Below are 26747 nucleotides of genomic sequence, written 5' to 3'. Positions count from 1 at the left end.
TCTATCCCCTGCCCTAGGAGCTATGTTTGTTCCCCTAGGCACAGAAGTGTCTTTCAGCCAGAGAGCTAGATTCCCAGTGCACAAACCTCGGTTCTTTAAGGAAACCTTACGTGGGGAAGAGTCCTGTTTAGAGAGCAGAAGATCCTGTTCAAAGATCAGCAAAGGGTCTGGGGAAATGGCTCAGTAGGTAAGAGTGGTTGCCGTCCAAGCACAAGGACCAGAGTTCAAATCCACAGCACCCACAAGAAAACCCAAGCGTGGCTATGTGTGCCCATAGCTCCAGTGTGTGCACAGAGAGCGGAAAAGCAGAGGTAGATACCTGGGATCTCACAGGCCAGCCAGCCTAGCGGTAACACCTTCCAGTTCAGCAAGACTAAGGACTAAGGTGAAGGATAGGGAAAGATGCTCAAAATCCTCCTCTGGCATACACATGCACATCCAAAATAAAAATAAAAAATAATTTAAAAGATCAGCAAGGGGTTAGGACCTGCCATTCCAGCACTTGAGTAGGGACTGGAGCTAAGAGGATGACAAGTTTGAGAAAAGACTGGGTTATCAGGCAATACTACCTCAAACACAACACAAACCAAACCTGTGGTCTGGAGGTCCAAAGCAGCCAAGTAGCTGGGGACCACAGGTTTTAGGACTATGCTGGGTGGGTTTTGGATCACAGTAGGGGCACAGCTGCCCCTCTCAGTCTGGGGTCTAGGAATAATGCCTCAGTGGATCCAGCCTGCTGCTGTGGTATGCTGGGTGTGGAAGACACCGGATGTCCAGGAGCAGCCTGGGTGCTGGCTTAAAAGGGGGAGACTAAAGGCTATTTCTGGAAGCCTGAACCGGGCAGACACGTGGGTGTGGGAGGTGTTGGGCACTCAGGGAAGAAACCTGAGCTGAGGCTGGTGACTAGCACTGGGGAAGCTGCACTAGAGCTGGGGTGGGGCAAGAGAAGGGCCTGGCAGCTGGGAGGGAGCCAGGAGTGGGGACCAGAATGTCCCTCCTCCCAGGCACCTGTCCTCAGGCCCGTCTGACCTTTGGCCTCACCCCATAAGCTCTTTTGGAGAGGCAGCAGAGACGCCATGGTGTCCAGTGCCTATCCTAAATGCACACCAGCATTCTTCCCAGTAGGGGACTCATCACAAACCACCCAGAACCTCCTCAGCTTAGCTCGGAGCATCTTCCAAGTCTCAGGATCGCTCGAGTTAGACGTGGCTGTTAGTGCCATTCTACAGATTAGGACTTTGGGCTCAGAGAGGCCAAGTGTCCCGCCGCCAAAGTGACCACACAGCTTATCAGCTGGAGCCATGGTCAGCATCTAGGGCAGGCTGTGTATGAGTAAGAAGTGTAAGTGCTAGGTTAACAGAGGTGGGAGGACACTCAGCTGCCTTAAGGGTAGAGAGTAGGAATCCAGGCAAGAAACATAATCTCAGTCTTGAAGACGTACAATTAAGACTGGATGAAATGGACAGGGAAGGGTCTTTTCAGGGAGGGAACAGCTTGGGCAAACCCTCAGACGGTTTGAATGAGTAGCCCACCTGGGGTCACTGTTATTTTATGGGACATGAAAGATGAGCTGAGGCAACTGGACCCTGACGGTGTCATGATTCCTTGAGCATCCAGGGCTGGAGAACTGCTCTCCACTACCCTCTGTGGCTTCTTGGGTTGAGTTAGATGGGGACACAAAGCCTGTGGTCCAGGGCTCCAGAGGCTGAACTGGAGGATGCTTGGCAGAAAGCCCTGCTTCTCTCAGACGCACACAGAGGGTCCTGCGGAGCTTTGGGTGGACAGGAAGCCTGCCATTCCTTCTGCCCTGGAGAATGGCGTCTGTGTGCAGCACAACAGAAAGGCTTTTCTGCCAAGTGGAGGGGAGGAAGCAGCCAGGCTTGCTCCGGCCAACCCCAGCCTGAAAGGAGGCTCTGTCCTAGGCCCTGGAATATGGGATGCATAGGATGAAGAAGGCTGGGGGGTGGGTGGATGTCTGGTCCCTGTCTCATTCCTCATCAGCATTAGGTGGGAAAGGCAGGGCAGGGGTTTGCCAAATTGGTCCTAGCATAGTGATTTCCCAGCTGTTTGGCCTTGGCCAGGTCACTTCCCTTCCGAGATCCCTTTTCCTTCGGAATAATTTGTGAGAGGCAGCATGTTGGTTGGCCAGGGTCACAATCACACGCAGACATGACCAGTGCCAGGCCCCTGCCACCCTCTCTTTCTCATGGAGCCTGAGTCATGACATGTTCCTCCTCTGCAGCCTCTTCTTCGGAGCAGGGGGGGAGCCCTGGGCACCCAGGGTTGCAGCTCCAAGTGTCATAGACAGGTAAAGATTAAAAACACCCAGCCTGGGATTACGCTGGCATGCATCTTCTTGAAGGTCTTATTTAAATACAAATGGGAGGCTCATCAAGCAGTTTCTTGAGGTACCAAGGCCTTTGTCAAGTCTTTGCTCTGGCTTTGGCTTTAAGGAAGAGCAAAGAGGGCTACAGAGTAGGGCCCTGCTCATTTCTGGGCTCATTCCCACACCTCCTTCCACCTGGCCTCTAGCTTCTCATAACCCCAAGGGCACAAGCAGAGGCAGTTTAGGCTTGGCTTTTCTATACAGGAAAGCCAAGATGGCTCCTCCCTGGTCCCTCCCACTGCTGCTGTGTGAGTCCCTGGTGCAGAGCTAAATGCTGCTTCCTGAGCTCTGGGCTTTGAGAGCTAGCCCTTCCAACTCTCTTCAGCCCATTCCTATACAAAGAGAGGAAGGGGTGGGGCTGGGGTGGGGGTGGAGGATCGGGAGAGGGAGTGTTGCTGAGGGACCTTGCTGTGGCAGCCCAGCCTGCTGGGTGATGGAAGTGAGGCTCTGACTTGGTCTAGGGTCAAGCATGGACACAGGATTTCAGGTGGACCCCAGTTCACCAATCACACCCAGGCCCACTGCACCCCAGTTCCTGCAACCTTGGGGCCTGTGGTGGGGTTTTCTGCCCCTGCAAAGACAGGGCAGCAGGTGTAGCGTGCCTCTTTCTCTGAACATTTAAAGCTTTTGGAGGCAAAGTGGCCCCATTACCCAGCTCTCTCTAGGTCCATTCCCAAGCTCTTGTTCACAAGACACCTCCTAGCTGCTTAAAACCCAGTGGAGGTGAGTGACTGGGTGGCCTTGCCTGGGTCTTTCCACCCCTACTCTAGGTGTGGAGTGGTAGGGGAAATGGCTGTCTTCTTACCACCACCAAATACGGAATAAACCCAATTCTCAGCCTCAGTCTCCTGCAGTGTTCCCCACCCACCCGCTCCTGAACTCCATCCCAAAGGTCCTACCAAACTAGAAGTGAGATCTTCTTCCGCATCGCAGCTTGGCCCCGACCCCGCCAAGCAGGTCTTCCTTGCTGCATGCTACAGCCCAGGCTTACAAACACAGCCACGCTTGCCGGCTGTCCATTTAATCAGTGCAGATTATTTACAGAACAAAACAATGGGGGTGGATGCCATCCCCACCCCTTGCTGGCTCTCAGGTTCCAGAAAGTGCTGCTGGAGCCCCCCTCCCCCACCCCCAGTCCCCGCCCCCGGTGCCAGGTTATGCGAACCCACCACTAGGAAAGAGGTGATGGCCCAGAGGATCTGGGTGGTGGCAGCCCTTCACTGCTCAAGGCTTTCGGGAAGCAGAGGGGACCAGAGCCAGCTGTACAGTACCATTTCCCACAGAAGCCTCCTGCTGATTCGGTAACGAAAAGAGGAAGGGGGGCCTCCTTTCACCCTTAGGACAGACTTCCCAGGCCACAGTGGATTCCTTTGGGGGTTCTACAGTCTCTGTGTGGGGGTGAGCTGCTGGCCGGTGCCTAGTAGTGTCATGTGGGGAGTGAGATCCGGAGGGAAGCAGGCCCACAGCCTGGTCTATGACATCGTGGGCATCCATACCATCAGGCACTATCTGGGGACCTCTGGTACCCTAGCCTGTGTGCCTGCCAACACCATCTCTCCAAGGGTGGGGATGAGGACAGCAGAAGCCAGAGGGTAAGGGAGTGCCCAGCATCCTGGGACCTGGGGGGTGATGGAAGAGGACGTGGGCAGTCTAGGGAAGGAGAGGCTAGTCCCTAGCATCGGGAGGGGAGCTTGGCAGGCTCCCTTTGGTCCTTGGTGAGACAGGTCCAGGGCCCTTCCCAGAGGAAAGGAGCTGCAGGCCCAGGGGTGTGTGGGAGCTGCTGATGGCCAGGATGGGGGAGGGCTTCAGGCTTCTGGGCTCTCAGAAGTAGCCTAAGAAGGAGCCAAGATGCAAGGCAATCAGATCCCCTGGGCCAGATGCTCTTCCTAAGGCAAAATCAGGAGGGTAGAGCCCTAGCTGGGCTCCTTCAAGGCAAACACAGCTCTTGTTATGGGAGGAGAGGTTCAGGCTGAGGAGAGCCAGAGCTGAAGAAGCTTCCCAACCTTCTGCCACCTTCCAGAGGTAAGCCTCTGTCCCTTAGTCCCTGTCTGGAGCGGTGCACCCAGAGAACTCCAGGCACCACCTGGCCCCAGTCAGGAAAGCAGAAACAATTGCTGAGAGAAGGTGCCAAAGGAAAAAAAAAGACACCTGGGTATAAATAAAGGGGGGCGGGGGCAGGACTGGCAGGGGATGTGTGTGGCTAGGAGGGGACCCCACTGGGCTCGGGAAGCATCTTGGAGCCACACGCCTGCCCCTGCGGACCTGAGCACCGGATGCTGCGGGGGTGGCGGCCAGGCGACTACACCCACTCCTGCAGCGAGCGCTTGCAGTAGAGCAGCATGCGGGGTGCACCCTTGCGCTGCATCTGCACCAGGGCAAAGGCCAGGCCCAAGATACAGAGCAGCAGCAGCAAGGGGACCAGCACCATCACCACGTTCACCGTCCGAACCACCTCCTCCATCTGCACGACAACGCGGCTGCCCTCGTCCTTGTCACCCGCATCCTCTTCCTTGCCGTCGTCATCGGCCTCAGTCTCGGCGCCCCCGTTGGGGTTGAAGGGTGGACGAGCCACGTCGGGCCATCGTGGTCGGGGCTCCACGTGCTCCTGGCAGCCCATGAAGTCCCGCAGGATGGATTTGGGGTGGCCAGGTTCCATCCGCAGGCGCTCATTGTTGAATTTCCAGTATTTGGTGCCCTTGTAGAAGTAGGTGTAGGCTATAGTAACAGAGAGGCCAGATTGGCTTCAGGCTGGGGATGGCTGCTAACTTGTAGGGCATGCTAAGTGGTCTCCCAGCACCAAAACCAAACCAGAAAACAAACAGAACATGTTTCCCTCATTCGCTTGTCTTCTCAAATCTGCTATCCTGCTGTAGCCTGGGGTGGGTGGGGAAAGTGTTGGGTCCCCAGCTTCCTGGCCAGGGTAACAGGGCAAAGAAGGGACTCCACAGCCTGCCAGGGTCTAGGTATCAAAGAACCCTGCTGTTATTCCCAGGATGGGCTTTATTCCCAGCTATAGGAGCCAGCAGGACCGTGTTGGCCCTGGACCTTCATGGCCCAGGGTGAAACCCAGCGCTGCTCTAGACTAGCTCCTGGCCTTGGGCACCTTGTCTGCATCCCACGGATAGCAGGAAGGGCCAGGCTTGAAGCAAGGGGCGCATCTGGGCTTTACTGAGCACGGTGAGCTCAGAACAGCTGCAGTGACATGCCCGGACACAGCATCTGGTGATCAGGCTGAGCACTGGTAGAGCCGGCAAGTCTGCCCTGAACATGAGCATCCCAGTGAAGAATCAGACACACAGGGACCCTGCTGGAGAACTAACAGCCTCACAATCCCTGTCACTCAGTTACAGTAACAGACACTAGGCTCCTGGTGCAGATCTATAAGCACTACCCGGTTGATTTAATTCAGCAGACTTTTCTATTATCCAATGTCTCTCTGCTGCTGTCGTCCCTTTCTCATTAGCATTAAGAAAATTCAAGATTAATAGAGCATTATATAATCTATTTCTGGGGGCATTTTCCACCCCTTTTGGTCCTTCCATCCCTGCTCAACACTGAACCAGGTCCACTGCCCTAAGGCTTCGAGTTCCTGAGCTCCAGCTCTGGACACAGACAGGCGTGGGAGGCACCTAGATGGCGGCCTTTCCAGGTGTGGGGCTGGAGGCCCGGACCGAAGCAGGGAAGGCAGGATGTCATGACGGAGAAGAACCCAGGCTGCAGCATGGCACAGCTGGGTCCCCCTTCCACGTCATAACAGTGCCATGGGATCTTGGGCAAGTGCGGGGTCCTCTGGGAGGAGTGGGCCTGGTACCTGCATCGTTGCTGAGGAAGGCCCCTTTGGGAGAGTTGGGGATGCCCTGCCAGACACTGATGGGCTTAGGGTAGCCAGGGTCTCCATGCTGCGTCTCCTCATTGAAGCGCCAGTACCTGTGACAACGACCAGAAGTTTCAGGCTACGAACCCGGAACCCTACTTGGGCCTCCGTCCTTTTCCCCATTGGCTCTCTTTGGGCAGATCTGAGGATGAGGGGGCCTGGTTAGAGCCTCCTCCTTCAGGGAAAAGGGCATAAGGAAACGCTTACCTGTCTGCTTGGAAGAAGAAGGTGTGGCCCGTGGGTTCCCACCAGATGGCTGTGTCGATGCGGTCATAGGGGATGTCTGTACCATAGCTGCTCAGTGGCTGTGGGTAGCCAGGCTCCAGGTTGGCTTCCCGGAAAAGCCAGTAGCGGTTACCTGGGAGGGGAGTGGTGGGTTGTATGAGGATGGGCTTGGGTTGGAGATGGAGATGGTAGAAGCCACGCTTTTCCGGGTCCACAATTCATTCAGACCATCACCGCCCATCCCAACACACATATACACAGAACCACACACACTCAGCATGGTATTCACAGAGGTGTCTATGCTCATGGAAACCTGTGATAAACTCACTTCTCCGTGTACAAGTTAGCTGCTCCCACCCAGCCCACCCATACACTATACATGGCCCTTCATTCCACAGGACACTTCTGCTAGGCCTGGGAGCTATGCTCCTGGATATTCAAATGGCCCTTTGGTGCCCAGCCTGGAACCCCCCACTTCAGTAGGAGTCCAGTCCTGTATTCAGAGGGGTTCCTGCCTGTGGGGCCAGAGATACAGCTGATCTATCAAGGGGTACTGCCTCCCACAACAACTTTTTTTCTGCAAACAGACTGCAGAGATCCTGGCCAAGTGGGTTTGGGGACAGCTCTGGCTGTCCTGGAACTCGCTCTGTAGACCAGGCTGGCCTCAAACCACAGAGACCCATTGCCTCTGCTTCCCAAATACTGGGATTAAAGGTGTGCACCACCATCCCTTGGCAATAATTTATAATAATTTGGTGTTCTCCCTACATGTGTGAGGGTGCAGGATCTCCTGGAATTGGAGCTTTAGACAGTTATGACCAGTCACGTAGGTGCTGGGAATTGAATCCGGGTCCTCTGGAAGAGCAGCCTGTGCTCTTAACCTCTGAGCTGTCTCTTGAGTCATCTCCCATAGGTAGCTGTTCTTAAAGAGGACCGCCTGTTCTTATGGGGACCCCTTCGCAGGGGTGGGGCAGTGACGTGGGGCTCCTAGGCTGCAGAAGATGGCAGAGATACATCTCTCATCCAGGCAGCTCTGGCCTCCAGGGTCCAGGCCTGCCTAATCCCACAGCCTCTGTCTGCCTCTCCACTCCCACCTTGCTGCCCCCAGGGGCTGCCAGACTCTCTCCTTCCCTGGATCCAGCTGAGCTACAATAGAGCATGACAGCTGCCTGGGCCCCTCACACCATCCTGGCTTACCTTTGAAAAAGACAAAGTGTCCGTCCTGGCGCTCATAGGCAGCACTGATGTTCCCCGGCAGACCACGCCAGAAGTGGCCGATCGGCATAGGATAGTTATCCAGAACACGGTTGTGCCGGACTCGCCAGAACCAACGGCCCTGTGGAAGGGGGTGGGTATTGACGGGGAGCACGTGCAAGATGCTTTGGCTAAGGGTGGGAGCTGTGCTCACACTGCTCTTCCCAGATCAGGGACAACCTATCAGGAGAGGCCATTGGACCCTGAGGAGCCAGGCAGTACCTGGAGGGCCAAAGCAGCTCCAAGGAGAGAGCTCTGGGCTGAGGAGCAGGCACCTGACTGCCGTGTAACCCTGGACAAGTCCCTTGTTTTCTTGGGCTGTTTTCTTTCTGGTCTGGGGTTTAGCAGGGACCCAGAAGATGTTAGCAAGGGAGGAGCTAGTCAAGGCTCTGGTGGGTTCAGAGAGGTAACGGGAGGGAGGGGCAGGACCAGGCTCTGGGTTGGCTGGAGGAGGCACCGGAAGGATGGGACCAGACCTTAAACACAAACATCTCTCCACGAAGCACGGCCACTGTGTCGAAGTTGCCATCGCAGATGTTGGGGCCATACTGGTCAGGCCTCTCTGTGGCTCGGGGCTGGGGTGGGGGCCCTGGCTTGGGGGGCCTCTCTGGCTTCCCACCTGGATGTGGTGGCTGGGGAGGCCGAGGGGGCTGGTGGTCTGGCCGTCCTGGCCGTCGGGGCCTCACAGTAGGGAGAGGCCGGGTGGGCTGTGGCTTACCATCTGGGGAGCCTACAGAGAAGTAAGGATTAAGAAGTGAGAGGGCAGACCTGAATGCCAGGTTCTCCTACACACAGTGCTAAAGTACTGCGTGCAGATTCCTTCCTTTGCTACCCCATCACCATCCTTGGGATGTGGTAGTGGTCAGAGGGTGAGGGTGGCCTCCTCCACATGATCCTTCTCTTGACCTCTCTGCTGGGTGAGAGGCTACCTGCCTCTGCTTTCCCTGAGGCCATTCCCCTTACAGTGCTGGCCTCTTCAGTGGGGCCCGTGGAAGGCACCTGCAGACTCAGGAGCATGAATGGCTCTGGCCCAGGCTGTAGCAACTTGAACTCTACCTGATCATAGCTCATTACTGAAGTTGCTGGGGATGCAGGCACCACATGGAGGCACAGGGACTGACCAGAAGAGCTGGCCTTGGGGAGACCTGGCCACTGTAGATTTGCTGGGTGGAGTCTGGGCTGGGTAGGCAGCTGTCTCAAATCCCCTGGGAAGTCTGGAGAGTGCTGGGGACAGATTCAGACTATGGGTCCTAGGGAACCTGGAACACCCTTAGCTAGTAGGAATACTGCCAAGGATAGGAGGGAGATAGGGTGGACCATCTGCATCCCCTTGCAGCTCCAGTCTGGAGCCACACAGTGTGGGCTCTGGCTAAGTGACTGGGCCTCAGTTTTCTTGTCTACAGAATGGGTCTAGTAGGTTATAGCCTACTCACCATACAGCTGCTGGATGCCCCGAAGGTCGTCCTCGGGCAGCTGGAAGTTGTCAGTGTCCATCCATTGGTAGAAAGGTGCCATGATTGCATTGGGGTTGCTCGAGTGCTCCAGGCCTAGTGCATGGCCCAGCTCGTGCACTGCCACCAGAAAAAGGCTGATTCCTGTAGTGGGGGTACGTACGGTCACTCTGGTTCATCCTAGGCCCTCTGGCTACCATGGACCCCTACTCTTGCTTCTCTTTTGGATGGGGCTGAGCTGCTCCGACTTCTGGCCTCTAATTTCCCCGTCTGAAAAATGGGCCCAACATATCCTTCTCTTCCTGCCTTCCCTTGGTGGGACAATAGATTAGGACTAAGTGCAAGGCTCCAGAGACATGAATAGGGCATGGTCTCCCCTCCTGAGCCTGAAGCCACTGGGCTGGAGAGAGGCAGCCTAGCTTGGGCACGGCCTGGCCTGTTCCCACCCTGGCCAGCTGTCCTCACCATGCAGGTCAGTGCTGGAGAAGGTCCAAGGCTCATCTGCGTCGAAATGGGTGTCCCCACCCAGACCAGGGCCAGGGAAATAAGCGTGGGCCAGAAAGCCACCCATGCCATCAAACGGTGAGCTGTCGCCATGGAAGCCAGAGGCAAAGAGTACCATGATGTCAGCCTCCTCACGCCTTCGCAGCCGAATGTCATCGTAGGATACTTCCCGGAAGACCAGGGGCGTGACCTGCTCCCACACGTGGAAAGCCCTGCGCACTGCTTCCATTGAGTTGTGCCAGCCCAGTTTCTCTGTGTAGTTCTGGATGCTGCAGGTGGGCAGGGAGGACGGGGTCAGGCACCAGAACGGATGGGGCCCTGTGGGATCCTGTCCATTGCTGCCACCTTCCCAAGAGCACACGAAGCTGCTACACTACTTACTGTGAGTTTATTCGGATATGAGTTAGAACTTGTCACACCCAGGAACTCATAAAAATATGACCCTATGTTTTCATGGTAGAAGATAAACAGATTTAAATTAAGAAAGTGAGGCGGTGGTGGTGCACGCCTTTAATCCCAGCACAAAGGAAACAGGGGCAAGTGAGTCTCTGAGTTTAAGGCCGGTCTGGTCTACAGAGTGAGTTCCAGGACAGTCAAGGTTACATAGTGAGACCCTGTCTCAAAAAGCCAAAAAAAAAAAAAAAAAAAGGAAGAAAGAAAAAGTAAGAACCTGGCATGGTAGTGCATGTCTGCAATCCCACCATGTAGGAGCATGTCTGCAATCCCACCATGTAGGAGCATGTCTGCAATCACACCATGTAGGAGCATGTCTACAATCCCACCATGTAGGAGCATGTCTGCAATCCCACCATGTAGGAGCATGTCTGCAATCCCACCATGTAAGAGCATGTCTGCAATCACACCATGTAAGAGCATGTCTGCAATCACACCATGTAGGAGCATGTCTACAATCCCACCATGTAGGAGCATGTCTGCAATCACACCATGTAGGAGCATGTCTGCAATCACACCATGTAGGAGCAAGTCTGCAATCACACCATGTAGGAGCATGTCTACAATCCCACCATGTAGGAGCATGTCTGCAATCACACCATGTAGGAGCATGTCTGCAATCCCACCATGTAAGAGCAAGTCTGCAATCACACCATGTAGGAGCATGTCTGCAATCACACCATGTAGGAGCATGTCTGCAATCACACCATGTAGGAGCAAGTCTGCAATCCCACCATGTAGGAGCATGTCTATAATCCCACCATGTAGGAGCAAGTCTGCAATCCCACCATGTAGGAGCAAGTCTGCAATCCCACCATGTAGGAGCATGTCTACAATCCCACCATGTAGGAGCATGTCTGCAATCCCACCATGTAGGAGCATGTCTGCAATTACACCATGTAGGAGCATGTCTGCAATCCCACCATGTAGGAGCATGTCTGCAATCATACCATGTAGGAGCATGTCTGCAATTACACCATGTAGGAGCATGTCTACAATCCCACCACTTGGGAAGCGGGGATAGGAGGACTGGGAGTTCAAGGTTAGCTTCAGCTACACAGCAAGCTTAATGGCATCTTGGGTATAACATGAGAACTTCACCTTGTCTTAATAAATAACTCCCCCCCCACTCCAAATCCCAAACCAAAAGGTAGTAAAAATAGTAAGTAAATAAAAGTACAGGTGCTTTGTGGCCATGGATGGGGGTAGATGAGGTCTGGAAAACAGGCCAAGCCACTCTGCCACTCTGAATGCTGACCCAGGGCCAGGCGGACCCTAACTTTAGCTGTGTGACCTTGGACATTTGACTAGACAGTTTCAGTTTCTTCCTGTGAAAGACAGAAAAAGGAGAGGGAGTAACACTTCCTTTCTGGGGTCCTTGAGAGGATTAAGTAAACACCATACGAAGGATATACAGCATAGGGCAGTGGTTCTCAACCTTCCTAATTCTGTGACCCTTTAATACAGTTCCTCATGGTGTGGTGACCCCCAACCATAAAATTATTTCATTGCTACTTCATAACCGTACCAACTTTGCTGCTGTTATGAATCATGATGCGAATATCTGGGTATGTAGGATATCTGATCCACAACTCTTGTGAAAGGGGTTATTCAATCCCCAAAGGGGCTGTGACCCACATGTTGAGAACCACTGGCCCCAGGGCCTGCACATGAAGAAGAACAAAGTCCACGTCCTCCCTGTGGCTTAGACTAAGCTGCTGGTGCAGACAGATGACCATCAACTGCAAAGGGGAATTTGACTGGGTGGACCAAAGGATCTCTCTAGGATCTGAGGCCAGAGTGAAAGCTGAACACCTGACCCCACCCCCACACCTACTGACCATACTGACTCAAAAGTCCATAGGGCCACATCAGGCCAGTCTAGCCTGCAGCTAGCTGGGGCCAGGAAAGGACCCAACAGGAGATGCTTGGAAGAGACCTGGCTTTCCCTGGAGGGAGACTTCCTAGACTGTGAGCTAGGACCATCAGCACAGCTAGCCAGACCCCTTCTGGGAAAGGCATTCTGAGTCTCCCGGAGAGGGGCAGGGTAGCTCTCTTCCCAGCTGGACCCATACCTGAAGGTTAGGTGGTGACTGTTCCACGTCTTTCCCGTCAGGGTATAACGCTTCCTCCGACGCAGGTTGGCTTTCACGCGTACCCCAAACTGATCAGGCACCCCACAGCGGGGCCGCTTCATCCACCTGGGCCAAAGATATATAGAGGGGTCAGCTATGGGTCATCTCTTCCAGGCAGTCCACCTCCTTCCAACTCACTCTTGCTTCCCAGTCCCCCCCCCCCAGGGATGTACTGGGGGTGGGAGACTCTCTGTTTGGCTCCCAGAAGAGTGGGCAAAGAGATTGTTTTAAGAAGACTGAGCGCTCAGCAGTGACTAAGGAGGTGTGCTCCCTCTGAGTATAACCCGAGCGTAGGATGGGTGCTCTTGAGGGTCCCAGGTATGTCAAGCTCTGTGCTTCTCAATATCTCTGTAGGTCCTATCACTTCTAAGAGAGCAGAACAAGGCCTAGTTAGGTAGTCCCATCCAGGGCTTCTGTACTGTTATCTTTCCATTCTCATGCCTGTAGCAGACATAACTAATCGAACATTATGCCTTTCCTGCCAAAGCTGGGTTACATCTACTTCATCTCTTTATGTGTACGTATGTGTGCCTGAATGAATTTATGTGCACCATGTGCATCCAGGCCCTCTCAGATCTCCTGTCTGATGTGGGCACTGGGAGCCAAATCTGGGTCATCTGTGAGAGCAATTGGTGATCTTAACTCTCCAGTTTTTGTCTCATCTTTCCTAACACCAGGCTTCAGGGCTTGAGGCAGTTGTTGTAAACAATAAACATTAGCATGAAGGTCGAATCATTCTGTATCCAGGCTATGCTCCCCTGGAAACTCCTTTTACCAAAGACTCCTCAGAGCAGGCTGGAGGGCAGGAGGCCTGTGGGGTCTGGGAGGGGTCACAAGGAGGGACTCACGCCTTTGTCTCTTCATCAAGCACACCCGTGACAGGGATCCCATAGAAATTCTGCATCTCCGCAAGGGCGGAAGCCAGGATCTGGGCAGAGCGCATGGTGGACATGTGGCGACTAGGCTGGGGTAGGTAGCCGTAGAGCCGCAGCCAGTTCTGCAAAGAAACCAGAGTCTCCTCATTCACTGCTCAGAATCCTCCAGGACCTCCCAAGTCAAAGGAAAACCCAGTTCTTCTAGGGCCTATAAACCCTTCACCACCAAGCCCAGGCCCTCAGGCCTCACTCCTACAACCCACTGGCCTCAGGGTCATTGCGCTTGCTCGGTTTGCTGCCTGTCTATTGTGCCTGCTGCCTGGCACAGTCTTCCCTACCCCTCCAGGGTGGGAGCCTTCTGCTCCAGGAAGACTGCTGGGGACCCTCAGGTGCTGCAGAATACTTTTTTAAACAAAAATTTTTTAATGCAAAAATGTGTTGCATTTGTTTAATTATGTAAAGAAGTGTTGCTGTTTTACTTTGCCTACCTAAGGCACCTGATTGATCTAATAAAAAGCTGAATGGCTAACAAGGGAGGCGGTATAAATGTGACTTTAGGGCAGGGAGAGTAAGTAGGAGGAGGAATTTAGGCTGGAGAAGAAAGAAAGGGATGCAGGGGGGCCAACCAGACAGATGTGGAGGAAGCAGAAAAGGAGGACATACTGAATGAAAGGGGAAAAAAAAAAACAAGGCAAAACATTGATGAATAGAAACAGCTAATTTCAGTTAAAAGAGCTAGTGGGACCAGCCTAAGCTAAGGTCGAGCATTGATAATAATAAGTCTCCGGGTCTTTATTTGGGAGCTGGTTGAAGGTCCAAAGGAAATGCCAACGGCACTCAAGTATTCAGAATCCCTTTGTCAAGATTTTATTCTTCTTTCTTTCTCTCTCTCTCCCTCGCTGTGTGTGTGTGTGTGTGTGTGTGTGTGTGTGTGTGCGTGCATGTGTATGTGTGTCTGTATGGCACTGGATCCCTGGGAACTGTAATTACAGGCAGCTGTAAGCCACTGGATTCCGGTGCTGTGGACCAAATTCTGGTCCTCTGCAAGAGCAGCAAATGCTCTTAACTGCTGAGTCATCTCTCCAAACCCTTGTTTCAATTAAAAAATTTTTAGTTATGTGTGTGTTGGTGCCCATGGTGTCCAGTAGAGGGTGTCGGATCCCCTGGAGCTGGAGCCACCTGACATGGGTGCTGGGAACTGAGCTTGGGTCCTCTGCAAGAGTAGTACATGCTCTTAACTGTCGAGCTATTTCCCTGGCACCATTGAAAAAGTGATTTTTTTTAAAAAAAATTATTTTTTGAAAAATTCTTACATTTATCCAATGCATTTTGGATATATTCCCATTCATGTTGGAATTTTGACTGGCTTGATCTTCAACAAACATATCATATCTGAAAGCCAGCTTTTCACAACTCTTCCCCCATCCACCAGCTCCTAAGTCTTCCTGCACACTCTCCCACTGATCCCTGCTCTGTCAACAGAGATGATTCAACCACAGCTGAACACCCACAGTTACTTACACTTGGCACTTTGACCAGTTCTGAGCCTCTGCATTGACCACTGCCCACTGTGCAAAGAGACTTCTCTGACCCAAGTTAAGAGCAACACAAATCTATGGGTTTAAATATAAATATTTAGAAGGCAGTCCAGCAGCGTGACTGTTTAACATAGCAGCGGTAGGTTTAGCCCTCGTGCCTATGATTTTCCCAGTCATGAACCTTTTCCCTGCTCGGCTGTGAACTGTTTTGTTTATTTTGAAACAGAGTCTCTAGTCAGGCTCTGTAACCAAGGATAAACCTGAACTCCATGTCTTCCTGCGTATCTTCCTGCCTTCATTTCCCCAGATTACAGGTGTGAGTGCTGGGGTGGGCGCAAACTCAGGGCTTCACGCATGCCAGGCAACCATTCTCCTAACAGATCTACATCTCTGGCTCCTCCTATCTGGGCTGGATCTGTTTCTTCATCTGCAAAATGAAGCCCAACGTGCTGTTATGGGCTGATTCAGCGACTGACTATGGCTGAGATGAAGCACCACGACCTAAGCGACTTGGGGAAGGAAGGGTTTACTTGGCTTCCAGTTCGTCCCTGAAGGAAGTCAGGACAGGAACTCAAACAGGGTAGGAACCCAGAGGCAGGACCTGATGCAGAGGCCATGGAAGGGTGCTGCTTACTGGCTTCTTCCCTTGCTCAGCCTGCTTTCTTACAGAAAGGACGGCACCACCCACAGGGGGTTGGTCCCTCCCCACCAGTTACTAATTAAGAAAATACCCTACAGGCACATCTTACGGAGGTGTCTTCTCAATTGAGGTTCCCTCCTTTCAGATAACGATAGCTTATGTTAAGTTGACATAAACTACGGTAATATTTGAGGGGCACAGACCCAGGGAAAGCACTCAGTGCACAACGAGTGTGTTTGGTTGCCTTCTAGAACTAACCAGGCAAATCCCATCTACGCATCCATCCATCTGACCATCTATCCACCCGTCACCCACCTATCAACCACACCCCAATGTTCCTGTGCTCTCTGACAGTACCAGATAGCATGCCAGCTGGGGAGACATGGCCATCTTGAGCTTATAGGCTCCCAGGAGACTGTGTACTTGGAGACGAGGGCTTCATGGCTCTCAAGTCCATGAATGAACTGGAAACCTGAAGTTACAACTCTGATGAAGGATTCTGAGAAATGCTAGGAAAGACCAGCCTGCCTCATGCCCTCAAGGTGGTGAAGGGATGGGACCTAGGGAGAAGGAAGGAGGCATACATCTTCCTTGTCCTTCCCACATGTACTTGGCCACATGGAAGACCCACTTTCTACCTTGTTCTAGAAGGGGAAAGCTATATGCTGAGGGACCCCAAGGCAAGACAGAGTAGTTGGACATAGTAGATGCTTTAGGCTGACACCGACATACTGGCTCACTTGGCCCAGGGCAGCGGTGCCCAAGTTGGATGGACAGAGAGCTGCTGAGCAAAGTCCCAGCCTTTGTGGCCGTGTAGCTCCACTCAGAGGCCCCAGGGTCTTGGAGGGTGGCAGAGCAGTGAGCAGAAACCCGGAGCTGAGAAACAAGTGACAGCTCTATAGACAGAGCAGGGCCAAGCGTACGCTCAATAAAAGGGGGCCGAATGGGAGTCTGTTTCATCTGTGAAGTTCTGCAAGGATGGAGCAGTCAAGTCCCCTGTAATGTTGTGGATGAAGAGACCAGGGGCTCTGGCAGGCAAACTTTTTTTCTGCCAACAGGGCTGAGGAGTCCAGGCTCCTGGTGAGACTGGCCTGGCCCAGCAGGCCCAGGGCACAGGACAGTTGGGGGAAGAGGGAGCAAACCCATGGTGTCCCCGCTAACTCTCTTCAGGATTCTGAGCCACATGGTAGTAAGGCTGCAGCAATGGCTCAGCTCTTCCCAGGCACTGACACTGCCCCAAAGCTCCTAAGGCAGCTCCACTTCCCTTTTCCACAGCTCTCCTGAAGCCTCATCGAAAGTTCCAAAGGGCAAGGCCACCAGGTTAATGGCAAAGACACAGGGCTGGGGTGTGTGTGTGTGTGTGTGTGTGTGTGTGTGTTTATTGTGTGGCGGGGGTGGCTGCTAACAGGTGAGGGCACCTTCATAACACCTATTTGCATAAGATAAAAATATCTCCAGTGCAAGCAATCAGAGTCACAGAGGAGCTGATTAGGCTGTCTGCAGAGCTGTAAGAGGAACGGGCTAGGGACAGAGGCTCAGGAGGGGCCCTGAGCATGGAGGGGAGGGGAGCCGGCCTGCCGGCAGCAAAGAGCTCCAGAGATCTGCAGAGGTCTGGCAGAAGACCTGCTTCATCCCAGAGCCAGCTCAGGAGCTGCCAGGCAGGTCCCAAGGGAGCCTGGTGGCCCTCCTTCACATAGTTAAATGCCTTTAAGTCCCCAGGCAGCAGAGTTCCCATCTCTTTATCAGCTGTGCCTCGCAGCAGACTGCTGCGGTAAAGGTAACGGATGACACCCCTGGACAGGGCCTGGTGGGCAGAGCTGCAGCCTCCCATTAGGAGGTGAAGCTGATGGCTGGCCTGCCTCTGGCAAATGCATGCTCAGGGTGGCTAAACACCAAGTGTCCACAAAACTGCCAAGTGGCAGCAGTCACTGCCATGGGGCTGTGTCCTCCGTAGTGGAGGGAGTAAGTGCGCCATCATGCCAGCACAGTAGTGACTATGACAAGTTCTAGCCACATGGGTGGGAAGACAGCAGCCACCCCCGCCTTAGAGTGACAGGCAGCTCAGGCCGCTGAGCCTCGAGTAGCTAAGGTGATTTGCCACTTTCAGACAAATGGTAGAAACAGTGCCCAAGGTCCCAAAGTGAGAGATGGCTCTAGTCAAGCCCTCACTGTTCTTACTGATGGTGTCTGTCTCCTGTACATGGTACCTCCTAATCTTCTTTGTCACCTAGAGTTTCATAGGTGAACCAAGCGGGTGAAGCTGTGCTTCTCTGATGGGGAAACTGAGGCACAGAAGTCAGTACTGGGTATAGCAAAGGAAGGATGCTAACCCAGGGCTTGTTACCCTTTCCATGAAGGCTCTCCAATGATGGCCGCTGGGCCAGAGGAGGCCTCTCCCATCTTTAGACGGGAGTGTGTTTGTGGGGTGTCCTGGAGCACTAAGGGAGGTTGGGAACCCACTGTCACAGCTGTCCTTGTCATTGTTTTGATCTTCAGCCTCCATCCTCTAAGTATTTACTGATGTGGCAGGTGAGTGACTTGATCTTAGACAAGAAGACAAGGGACCAGTCATAAGGGGAATTCCCGATCCTCAGGAGAGACAAACCTGCTGTGGGCCATTTAATGCTCACGACCACTCCTGAAAGATAAATATCTATCCTCTCATTGTGCCCTGTGAGTTGCCTGCTCAAGGTGACACAGCTGATCTGTGATAGGTCTGGGCACAGGAGGCTTCTGCAGTGGTGTTCCCAGTTCCTTAGCCTAGTATGCTGAGCTCTGGCCCTTCTCAGGATCAGCACAGCACAGCTCTGGGGCGGGGCACCTGATCCTCTTCACACCCAACATCTCTAGCTGGGTCTGGGCACTGAGCCACTCGCCCTCCCCCAGGCCTGCTGAAGCAATATGGAGGGACACAAGCCTGCAGGGAGGGAGGGCTTGTCTGATAGGGAGCCCCCAGATTCCAGGTCCACGCTGTGCCTAGAACAGATATTAGAGAGGGGGCTGGGGCCAGAGCCATTGCTGTCACCATAGCCTGCTCCTGGGGTTTACACCAACAGATTGACCGCAGCAGCCCCTCCCTCCCCAGGGCCCTTATCAGGCCCCAGGTGATAAAGGCAATCTCAAGAGTTCTGCTTTGACTCTCAGCTCAGCCCCCTCGGTAATCTGAGCAGTCCCAGGCAGTTTCTGCCTGGCCAGGTACAAAGGGAAGCTTGTCAGGACCATCAAAGATGGTTCAGCCCCCAGACCTGCCCAGATCTGGTGAGGTTCCCTCTCTTCCACACTCCGCCTCTGAGAATTCTTGGGAACAAACCAGGGCTCTGTCTGTCTCTGTCACACCAGAAGGAACAGGCACTGAGTAATTAGGTCTGGGATGGAGACCCCGCAAAGGCTAGGGCGTGCTCTCAACTAGCTCACTGGAGTGGTGGGATGGTGGGGGTGCTTTCCAGAGCCACCAAAAGCTCAGCCACCTCCCTGAGGCAGGGCCGCAGAATGATCCAGCAGGCACCCCTGCAGACAGAGAACTCAGAGCTGCCCTAGGCAGCTCATTCCATTTGCGCTAGCAAGGAGCCTTAGAAAGCTCCCTCAAGGCTGAGGAGAAACTAGCCTTCACCTTGTGGTGACATCTTTGCTCAGGATCTGGTTGCTTGTCCATACTAAAGGCCTATGAGAGCCTGACTGTGGCTAACAGAACTCTGAACCTCAGTTCCTGCCTCTGCAAAATGGGGTCATGCAGAACAGGGCTAGGAACTTAAATGACTAGACACCAGGCCAGCAAAGACACAGAGAACTAGCTGGCCATGATGGTACATGCCTTTACTCCTGGCACTTGGGAGGCCGAGTTCAAGACCAGCCTGGACGACAGTGTAAATTCTAGGCTAGTCAGGCCTGCACAGAGAGTGAAGGGCTCTCCCAGGCCCAATCATGGCAAACAAGTCACCTGACAGTTTTGCCTTTTTGGCCTTCTCCCCCAGCCCCTCTATCTTACTAAATCACTAAACTGCATTCCTAAAGCTGACCACCGAGGTCCAGTCCCTTATTTGGCCACTTCCTCCTCCTGAGGCTGACTGCAAAGGTCCAGCTAGTAAAATGTTTAGTCCAGCAATCAAAAGCCCAAATCAAAGGTGCTCCATCAAAATTAGCCAACACATCCTAACGTAGGTGCATCTGTCTCCTCTATCCAGAGGCATCCTTTTGTCGCTCTGGAGCAAATACCACCCCCCTTCTTCCTTCTTCTTCACCCTCCATCTCCCGTCTCTGTCTCTTATTCCCTGCCCTTCGTCCCTCTGCAGCAAATAAATCCTTGTGCTGAGAACTTGGTCTTGGCAGGGTCCTGTGCTGACTTTGAGGGTCCTTTAAGAGAGACCCTGTCATAAACAAACAAGGGACTGACTAGACTATCCAATTCGGGTTGCTTGATACTCCCATGGTCCACTTAAATAGTAATAGGACATGTGCATTAAGGGAGCCTAATGTACTTCTCACTATGAATTGAGATCCCTCTGTTTCAGCCTCCCAAATCCTGGGGCTACAAACATGTACCATCATACCTGGGCCACCACGAGTCGTTTTAAAAAAATGTACACACACATATGTGTTCGTGTGCATGTGAACATGAGTTCAGGTGCTTTTGGAGGCCAGAGGCCTTAGAGGCAGTTGTGAGCAGCCTGATGTGGATGCTGGGAACTGGACTCTGGGTGTTCTGCGTTTGCACACTTATCCACTCACTGAGACTTCATCTCTGTCTTTCCTGGCCCTTGAGGCTCCCTGCCCCCAGCACTTGGGATTAATTGACTGCACCGCCTAGAACATGCTAGGCAAGTACTCTACCTTTGAGCTCTACCTATCCCAGGCGTTTTTTGTTTTTTTACTTTTTATTTTGAAACAGGGTCTCCTTAAGTTGCCAAGGCTGGCCCTGGATTGACTCTATAGCCCAGGCAGCCCTTAAGCTTGGAATCCTCCTGCTTCAGCTTTCCAAAGAGCTGAGACTTCAGGTCAGTACCACCAGGCCCCCACTCCACTCTGGCTTTTAAAGAAAGCTATAGGTGATAACTCTGGGGGACTTCCAAGCCAGGGAAGCAGGAAGGAGGCAGCCGCCCAACCCGCCCCCACAAGCCTTAACCTGAAGGAAAAACAAACGGGTCCTTTGGCCTGTGGGCAGGGAGGGGTGGGGCGGAAGGGGCCTTTGTTTGCCAGGAGTGTTAGAGGTTGGCCAGAGACCAGGCCTTGAGTATCACCTGGACCTTCCATTGCAAGGGATGGCTCCTAGATAGGTCTGCCCAGGGCAGGGTCCGGATGGGAGTGGGGAGGGAACCGGGCAGCTTTAGCAGAACCCCTAAAAAGGCCTTCCCGTCTTGGTCAGTCTCAGCAAGTTCTGCTAGCTGAAAGTGGAAACTCAGGGGTTCCACCTTGGGATTTGACCTTTAACCCAACCTGAGGCTCTAAAAGAGAAGGTTCTGGGTTGAAACCTCAGTTCTTCAGTGCCTGGCTGTGTAACCTGAAGTTTCCCTCACCTGAAGGTATTAATTTCCTCCTCCACACACAAAGAGTTAAATGAAACCTGAAATGCAAAAATGCTTCTAGAATGTTCCTGGACAGAATTAGTCTGATGAAGGTACTGAAATAACCCCTAAACCTCTTGGACAGGCTGTGCATACAGCATTTACAGTGTTGCCTATAAACAATAAATTATAGGGAAAGAATAAATTTCCCTATAATTCCATCAAGCAGATACTATGGGAGTATCTGCTTCCCATTTTACAGGCAGGAAAACTAAAGTTCAGACAGATTCAATAACTTGCCAACACCCAATGCTACTTGCTTCTCAGCTATTAATTTTACCAAAGGTTGTGATGTTGTAAAGCACTAGACATGGAGCTTGGTGTCCTCACTTCTCCAAGGTGTACCCAAGTCTAGGGGTCATCTAGACTTGTTAGAGAATTGCTCCAGGCTGCACAGCTTTGGGGGTTCAGTCATCGGTGGCTGTGGAACATGGAACACCCAGAGCTGGCTGATGGCTGTGACCTGGCTCCTCACCCTCTCCTGACAACAGAGATCAAGTCAGCTCTTCCTTTGATTTCCTCCTGCCCCTTTGAGATGACAGAATTCAGTGGGAGATACCCCTTCTCTCCCAGGGAAGACCCACGGCTGCCACACGTGCTTGGGGCTATACAAGCTATTACTTCCCTCAGAGGGTCTAGCCCTGTAACTGCTAGTCTCCAGGTATTCTCAGAACACATGTCCTCAGGAGCCCTAATTCTCAAGCCCTCCAAAGGGGCTTTTCCAGCAGGATGCGCCATTGTGCTCAGGTCTGGGGATGCTCAGCTATGCTCAGGGTCTCAGGGCCTCACATTTATCTGTGGATTTCCCAGGATCCTCTTTGCAATGAATAAGTGTCCAAGCAGAGTGTACCCAACCCCTCTTTGTTTCTGTTGACTCATAGAACATTGTGCTTAAGTAAAACTGGCCAAGGGGTTCTTTTCCTGCCTCAGCATCCACCTAAGCTTTGGTGTGACACTGAGGATGCCACCTTTGAACTAGGAGTCTAGGAAACAGTAATTATCATGGCCACCCTCAGGGTAACAATGGCAAGGACCGTCTGCATCCAGCCACAAAAGGGGCACAAAGGGACAGCCAGAACTAAACAAGAGGTAGGACGGGGCTTTCCATGCCTACAGCATGCCATTCTGAGCTGGCATGTGTGATCTGGGCGGCGAGTTACTGGAATTCTGAAGAAAAATTTTAGGAGTGAGGGTATGGGCATGTTTCTGTGACGTTTCCTGTCCATATTCAGGAGTCTTTTAGAGGTCTCCTTCCTCCTTGGGGTGGGGCAATGGAAAGTGTGTGTGTCCAGGGGTTATGGTGGCAGGCTAGACATATGCAATTCCAGTGAAGACACACAAGAAGGTCATTGACAGGTGGGCCCAAGGACATCGTAAACACAGCGGCATGCTAAGGGCTGAAGATGGTCCACATCCAAGTTCATCACACCCGTTCTCCCGGCTTGAGAATGTGTAGAGACCATCTCCCAGTCATCCACACTATGAACCTAACATGAACACCTTCCTCTTTAAGGAAGACTTGGGGCCTCTACAGTTTCAGCCCATAGTTAACATGGGGAGGGGGACCTAGAGGGACCATCATTGGTATATAAGAGGAGATAATCTCACAGACAGTGACTCCAGTCAGACCTGAAGATCAAAAGGAGAATTCTAAGGCCTGGTGGTGGCGTAAGTGACTTTAATTGCAGCACTAGGGAGGCAGAGGCAGGCAGATCTCTGAATTTGAGGCCAGCTCAGTCTGCACAGAGAAACCTTGCCTTAAGAAACCAAAAACTACAACAAACAACAAAAACAAAACGAGAGAGAGAGAGAGAGAGAGAGAGAGAGAGAGAGAGAGAGAGAGAGAAATTGACTCCAGCCTCCTTTTGCACATCTTCCCCTGTGGTCAGATAGGGGCAGGAAGACTTGTGACACTCTTCAGGGAAGGTGGGAATGTCCAGTTTTGGTGTCGGTGGAACCACACCTGTGAACTCTGGCAGCCTGAGTCATATCCATGGGACAGGCTGAGGGTCCTAACCTTCGAGAAAGGGCAGGAGGAAGGGTTTCTCTAGTAAGGAGCGAAGGTACTCAGGTTGCCATAGAGCAGGACGGGATCCTAAGGGCAAAGCTGGCAACTCATCCAGGGGGGATCTAGAGCCGGGACAAGACGGGACAGCTAGGGCGGAGAATATCAGGAGGAGCTTTCCCAAGGGAAGCAGGCTACTGGGAGCTAGCTGCAGGTATGTGGCAGCTCCCAGCACAGGGCAGTTTCTGGTTCCTTAGTTTAGTGAATTCCTGTGGCTGCTACCTGGGAGAGTGCGGGAGGGGGGATGGGAGATGTTGGCCTTGGCTCAGTGACCAGGGTACTCAGAGTGGTAAGGTGGCCAGCGATCTGGAGCTGTAGACTCCCTTAGGTGAGAATTTTCTCAAAGGAAGGGGTATGTGGACACTATGTAGACAGACCAAAGGACTCTTTGAGCCCAATTATGGCCGATCCTGAGGGGGGTCTCCCAGAGCAGCCTGTACTTCAAAGCCAACTCTAGAGGTTAAGACATCTATCTGCAGCCTTCCATCCACTGTGGATCCCAACATGCAACACTTCAGCGTCCCTTCCAGCCAAAGCCCAAATTGTATCTTGAGTCAATAATCCTAGCCAGGGTCACCAGGGCCCTCTTCTGTGGAGGTGGAGGACTGTGGGCACACTTAGCTGGGCTTTCTCGGGTGGAGGAGATGGGATGGGGGAACTGCACACCAGAGGAAATGGCATGAAGTCCCCCAAACCTCGGTCCCAGCACCCAGATCCTGGCCATCCAGGAGGCCCATTCACAAAGCACAATCACCAAATTCCAGCTTGGTCTGAGTAGGCCACAAACTCTCCAAGGCGAATCTGTGACTTGAAATTCTTTGGCATCTGCTCGGCGGCAGTACCTTGGATACAGGCAAACACAATTCCTACACGCAGGAGCCCACTGTAAGCCTCTGCCCCTAGACCTTGTGAATCGGGTTGGGCCAGGCTCCCAGAAACTCTCTCTGACCTGATAGGGGAAGAAGGCTTGAGGCGGAACTGGTCTTTGCAGGTTTTTATTAAAGTAGGGTGGGGAGGGGTTAGACATCCATTGGAAAAGTCTCTCAGGCAGGCCAGAAAAGTGGGGAAGCCTCCAGGGCTGGAATGGCAGACTGAACTGTCTGCAAACACAAACAGCACTCCTTAAGGCCATCGCTCCAAGGGCACCAAGACCCCAAGCCTACAAGGATGCAGTCCCAGTCTCTTGTCCTCTCTCCAGACTCCACACCTAGTCTCCCTTTCTCCCAGGGCTGGAAAGAATGATCTTTAAAAGTTCGACGACATCCTGGGGTGACCGAGCTAGCGCTGGAGGGATGCGCCGGAGCGGGAGGTACTGGTTGGGACTCTGCGGGGAGACCGCGTGTGGTCACTCGCCGCCGGACCAATCCAGAGAGCCGCCAGCATATGGACGTCAGCCCGGCTTCCAAAGAAGAGGCATGGAGTCTACCCTGTTCCACAACCAGGCCTGGGCATTGGGGCACTGTTGGGAAAAGTGTTTCGGGAGATAGGGTCTGTTCCTCAGACCCCCACCCTGGCGTGGGAACGCTTCATCGCAAGAAAGTCGCCCAAGCACTTCTGCAATCCGGTCATTTGCCTAGGTGGTTCTTACCCATCCCCCAACCATCCTGGCCCACCGGGCAACGCACGATGTCACCCAAGGGAGTGTCAGTCAAAGTGCGAGCTGCGGGGCTCCTGCTCCGCCTGAGCTCTTTCCACTCGCAGCAACGCCCCTCCCCACTCGCAAAGCCCACAGTGCGCGGATTTGGCTCTCGAGGAATCGGTGCGGGCCAAGACTAGAGGCGAGGGCTGGGGGCTGCGGAAGCGGCTGTAGGGACTCAAGCTCGGGCGGTTCAGTGCCCCGAGCGGCTTCGGATGCCTAGCAGTTGTCAGCCCTGTGCGCACAGGGCTTTGGGAAGAGGCGCGCTGCAGAGCTCCAGCCAGGGAGTGGCAGCCTGCCAGCCCCGCTTTTCTGCCCAAGCTCTCCAGTCGGGATCAGTCCTCACCCCCAAGGCGGGGTGCGTCTCCCCCACCTGCAGGCTCCCGTTGCGGGCGTGGTTCGCACCACGTCCCTCCGGGTTCTTACCTCAGCGGCGTATACTTCGGCGTCCTCATACGTTGTACCGCGGCCCAGGCAATCCAGAAGCACCAGTAGCAGCGGGAGCAGCCAAGCTCGATCGCCGAGGCAGCTGCCAGCGCAGCCCGGCCGTCTAGACGCGCTCCGGTCGCTGCCCATGCTCGTCGCCCGCCAGCCGGGTCCTGAGCGCTCCACGCCGGGCTGGCTCTCTGGCCAGCGCCGGGTCCTCGCACGAGGCTGGGAAACTTGCGACACTCCCTGGCTCCCGGCGCCGCGGGCGCGCGGCGGATCTCCGGCTCCCAGTGCGTGCGGGAGTCGCTCAGGTCCCTTCTGCAAATTCCCAAACCCGAGGAGAAGCGGGCAGGGCAAGTCGGGGCACGCGGGAGACCCGCCCGCAGGAGAGGGGGACCTGCGGAGCTGCACGCCGCAGAGTCTCGCAGGCTTGGCGCGGTGCGCACTGGCCCCGGCCCCCGGGAGCAAGCCCAACTCCAGAGCCTTTGTCTGGCTCAGCGCTCCGGCCGCCCGGTCCCGCGGCGCCCTCCGCACGCCCTACTCTCTCTGTCCATGCCCAGGGCCCCGGCGCTGCCCAGAGCGCGCGCCTCCCGCCGGTGACTCCTCTGGCCGCCGCGCCCAACGCGGCCTGGATCTCTAAGCAGTCCCCGAGGTACGCAGGGAACCGGCTAGAGGGAGCGACGAGCCCGCCAGCCGGCTAGCCAGCGCCCCGCGTCCCCCGCGAGTTTGGCTCCGCAGCCCTACTCCCAGTGCGCGGCGGGAGCCGCCGCTCTTAAAGGGCCAGTGCGCTCCCTGTGCGCAAACCTAGGCGGAGGCTGGGGGCGGTTCCTAACCCGAGGCTTCTAAGTAGCAGGTGCGGGCTGTGTTGCCCAGAAAGTGGGTGACCCTTCTCATCTTTCCTGATGGCAGCAAACCTCCCCTAGCCTGCTTTGCTCCCATCTCTGCTTCTGGTGAGCAAGGGTGATCTCCATAACTTGACTCCATTCTGAGTCAGGGCGCAAGGAAGGCGTGGTCTCCCTTTGAGGAGCCACTTGGAAGAAGGCGTAAGGACATTCAGATAGAGGTAGGCCAGAACATGACTGGGGTAAGGATCTAAAGTCCTGTTTTAAACTTTAAGAGATAACAATAAAACTCCAAAACAAAGAAGTTGGAGGGATAGGTAAGATGGCTTAGTGGGTAAAGGCTCTGGCCACCACCAAGTTTGTCAAACGTGGCATCAAGAGTTCGATCCCCAGGACCCGCTTGGTGGACCCATAGAACCCATGTCACTGTAATGTACGTGCAAACACACACGCACACACTAATGTAGTTTTAGAAACAAGCCCAGAGTGTCTTAGGCTCTTTAGTAAATTTTCTAAGTCGCAAAGTCTTGGGTTGGGGCGTAACTGAGAGTTCAGGCTTACAAGGAATCTGCATCCCCATTCCCTTGCTGCGTGAGTATGAACAAATTACTAGTTCTTTCTGAGTCTCCACGGTGGGGTGAGGGTTAGGGTTCCTAGGTTGCACATTTTGTTTCCCGGCTCTACTTGGTCTCTATTATGTGAAAGTCAGTGTGTGGATGAGGTAGGTTCACCAGAACGCTGGGTAAAGAGCAAACCTTCCGGTGAAGTTTGAGCTAGACTTTAACTTTTGCTCCAGCATGAATGCTAAGGGGGTCCAAGGTCCATGAAAACATCGCGCAGCCCAAGGTCAGCCCTAGTGTAGTGAACTGGAGCTACTGGGAT

At 53.7% G+C, this 26747-nt stretch overlaps 1 protein-coding gene across 1 annotated transcript; it reads right to left on the bottom strand.

Annotated features, from left to right (window-relative positions):
• Positions 1–3372: 3372 nt before the first annotated feature.
• Mmp15 (matrix metallopeptidase 15) lies at positions 3373–25559 on the bottom strand. The gene is made up of 10 exons (XM_075976994.1): positions 25021–25559; positions 13131–13279; positions 12223–12348; positions 9656–9963; positions 9173–9334; positions 8216–8469; positions 7683–7821; positions 6468–6618; positions 6198–6313; positions 3373–5101 (listed from the first exon to the last, which is right to left on the bottom strand). The coding sequence occupies exons 1-10, from the start codon at positions 25168–25170 to the stop codon at positions 4686–4688; spliced, it is 1971 nt and encodes a 656-aa protein (XP_075833109.1). The 5' UTR covers positions 25171–25559; the 3' UTR covers positions 3373–4685.
• Positions 25560–26747: the final 1188 nt, after the last annotated feature.

The sequence above is a fragment of the Microtus pennsylvanicus genome, chromosome 6 (genome assembly GCF_037038515.1).
Source record: "Microtus pennsylvanicus isolate mMicPen1 chromosome 6, mMicPen1.hap1, whole genome shotgun sequence".
Classification (NCBI taxonomy): domain Eukaryota; kingdom Metazoa; phylum Chordata; class Mammalia; order Rodentia; family Cricetidae; genus Microtus; species Microtus pennsylvanicus.
This window is presented reverse-complemented; position numbering and strand designations above follow the sequence as displayed.

Bases quoted from the DNA above. Each gene is read 5' to 3' on its own strand.
- Mmp15 (XM_075976994.1), bottom strand. From the start codon at position 25,170: ATGGGCAGCGACCGGAGCGCGTCTAGACGGCCGGGCTGCGCTGGCAGC. The intron at 13,280-25,020 runs GTAAGAACCCGG...GTTTCTTTGCAG, and splicing joins CCGAAGTATACGCCGCTGAG to AACTGGCTGCGGCTCTACGG. The intron at 6,619-7,682 runs GTAAGCCAGGAT...CTCCCCTCCCAG, and splicing joins ACACTTTGTCTTTTTCAAAG to GTAACCGCTACTGGCTTTTC.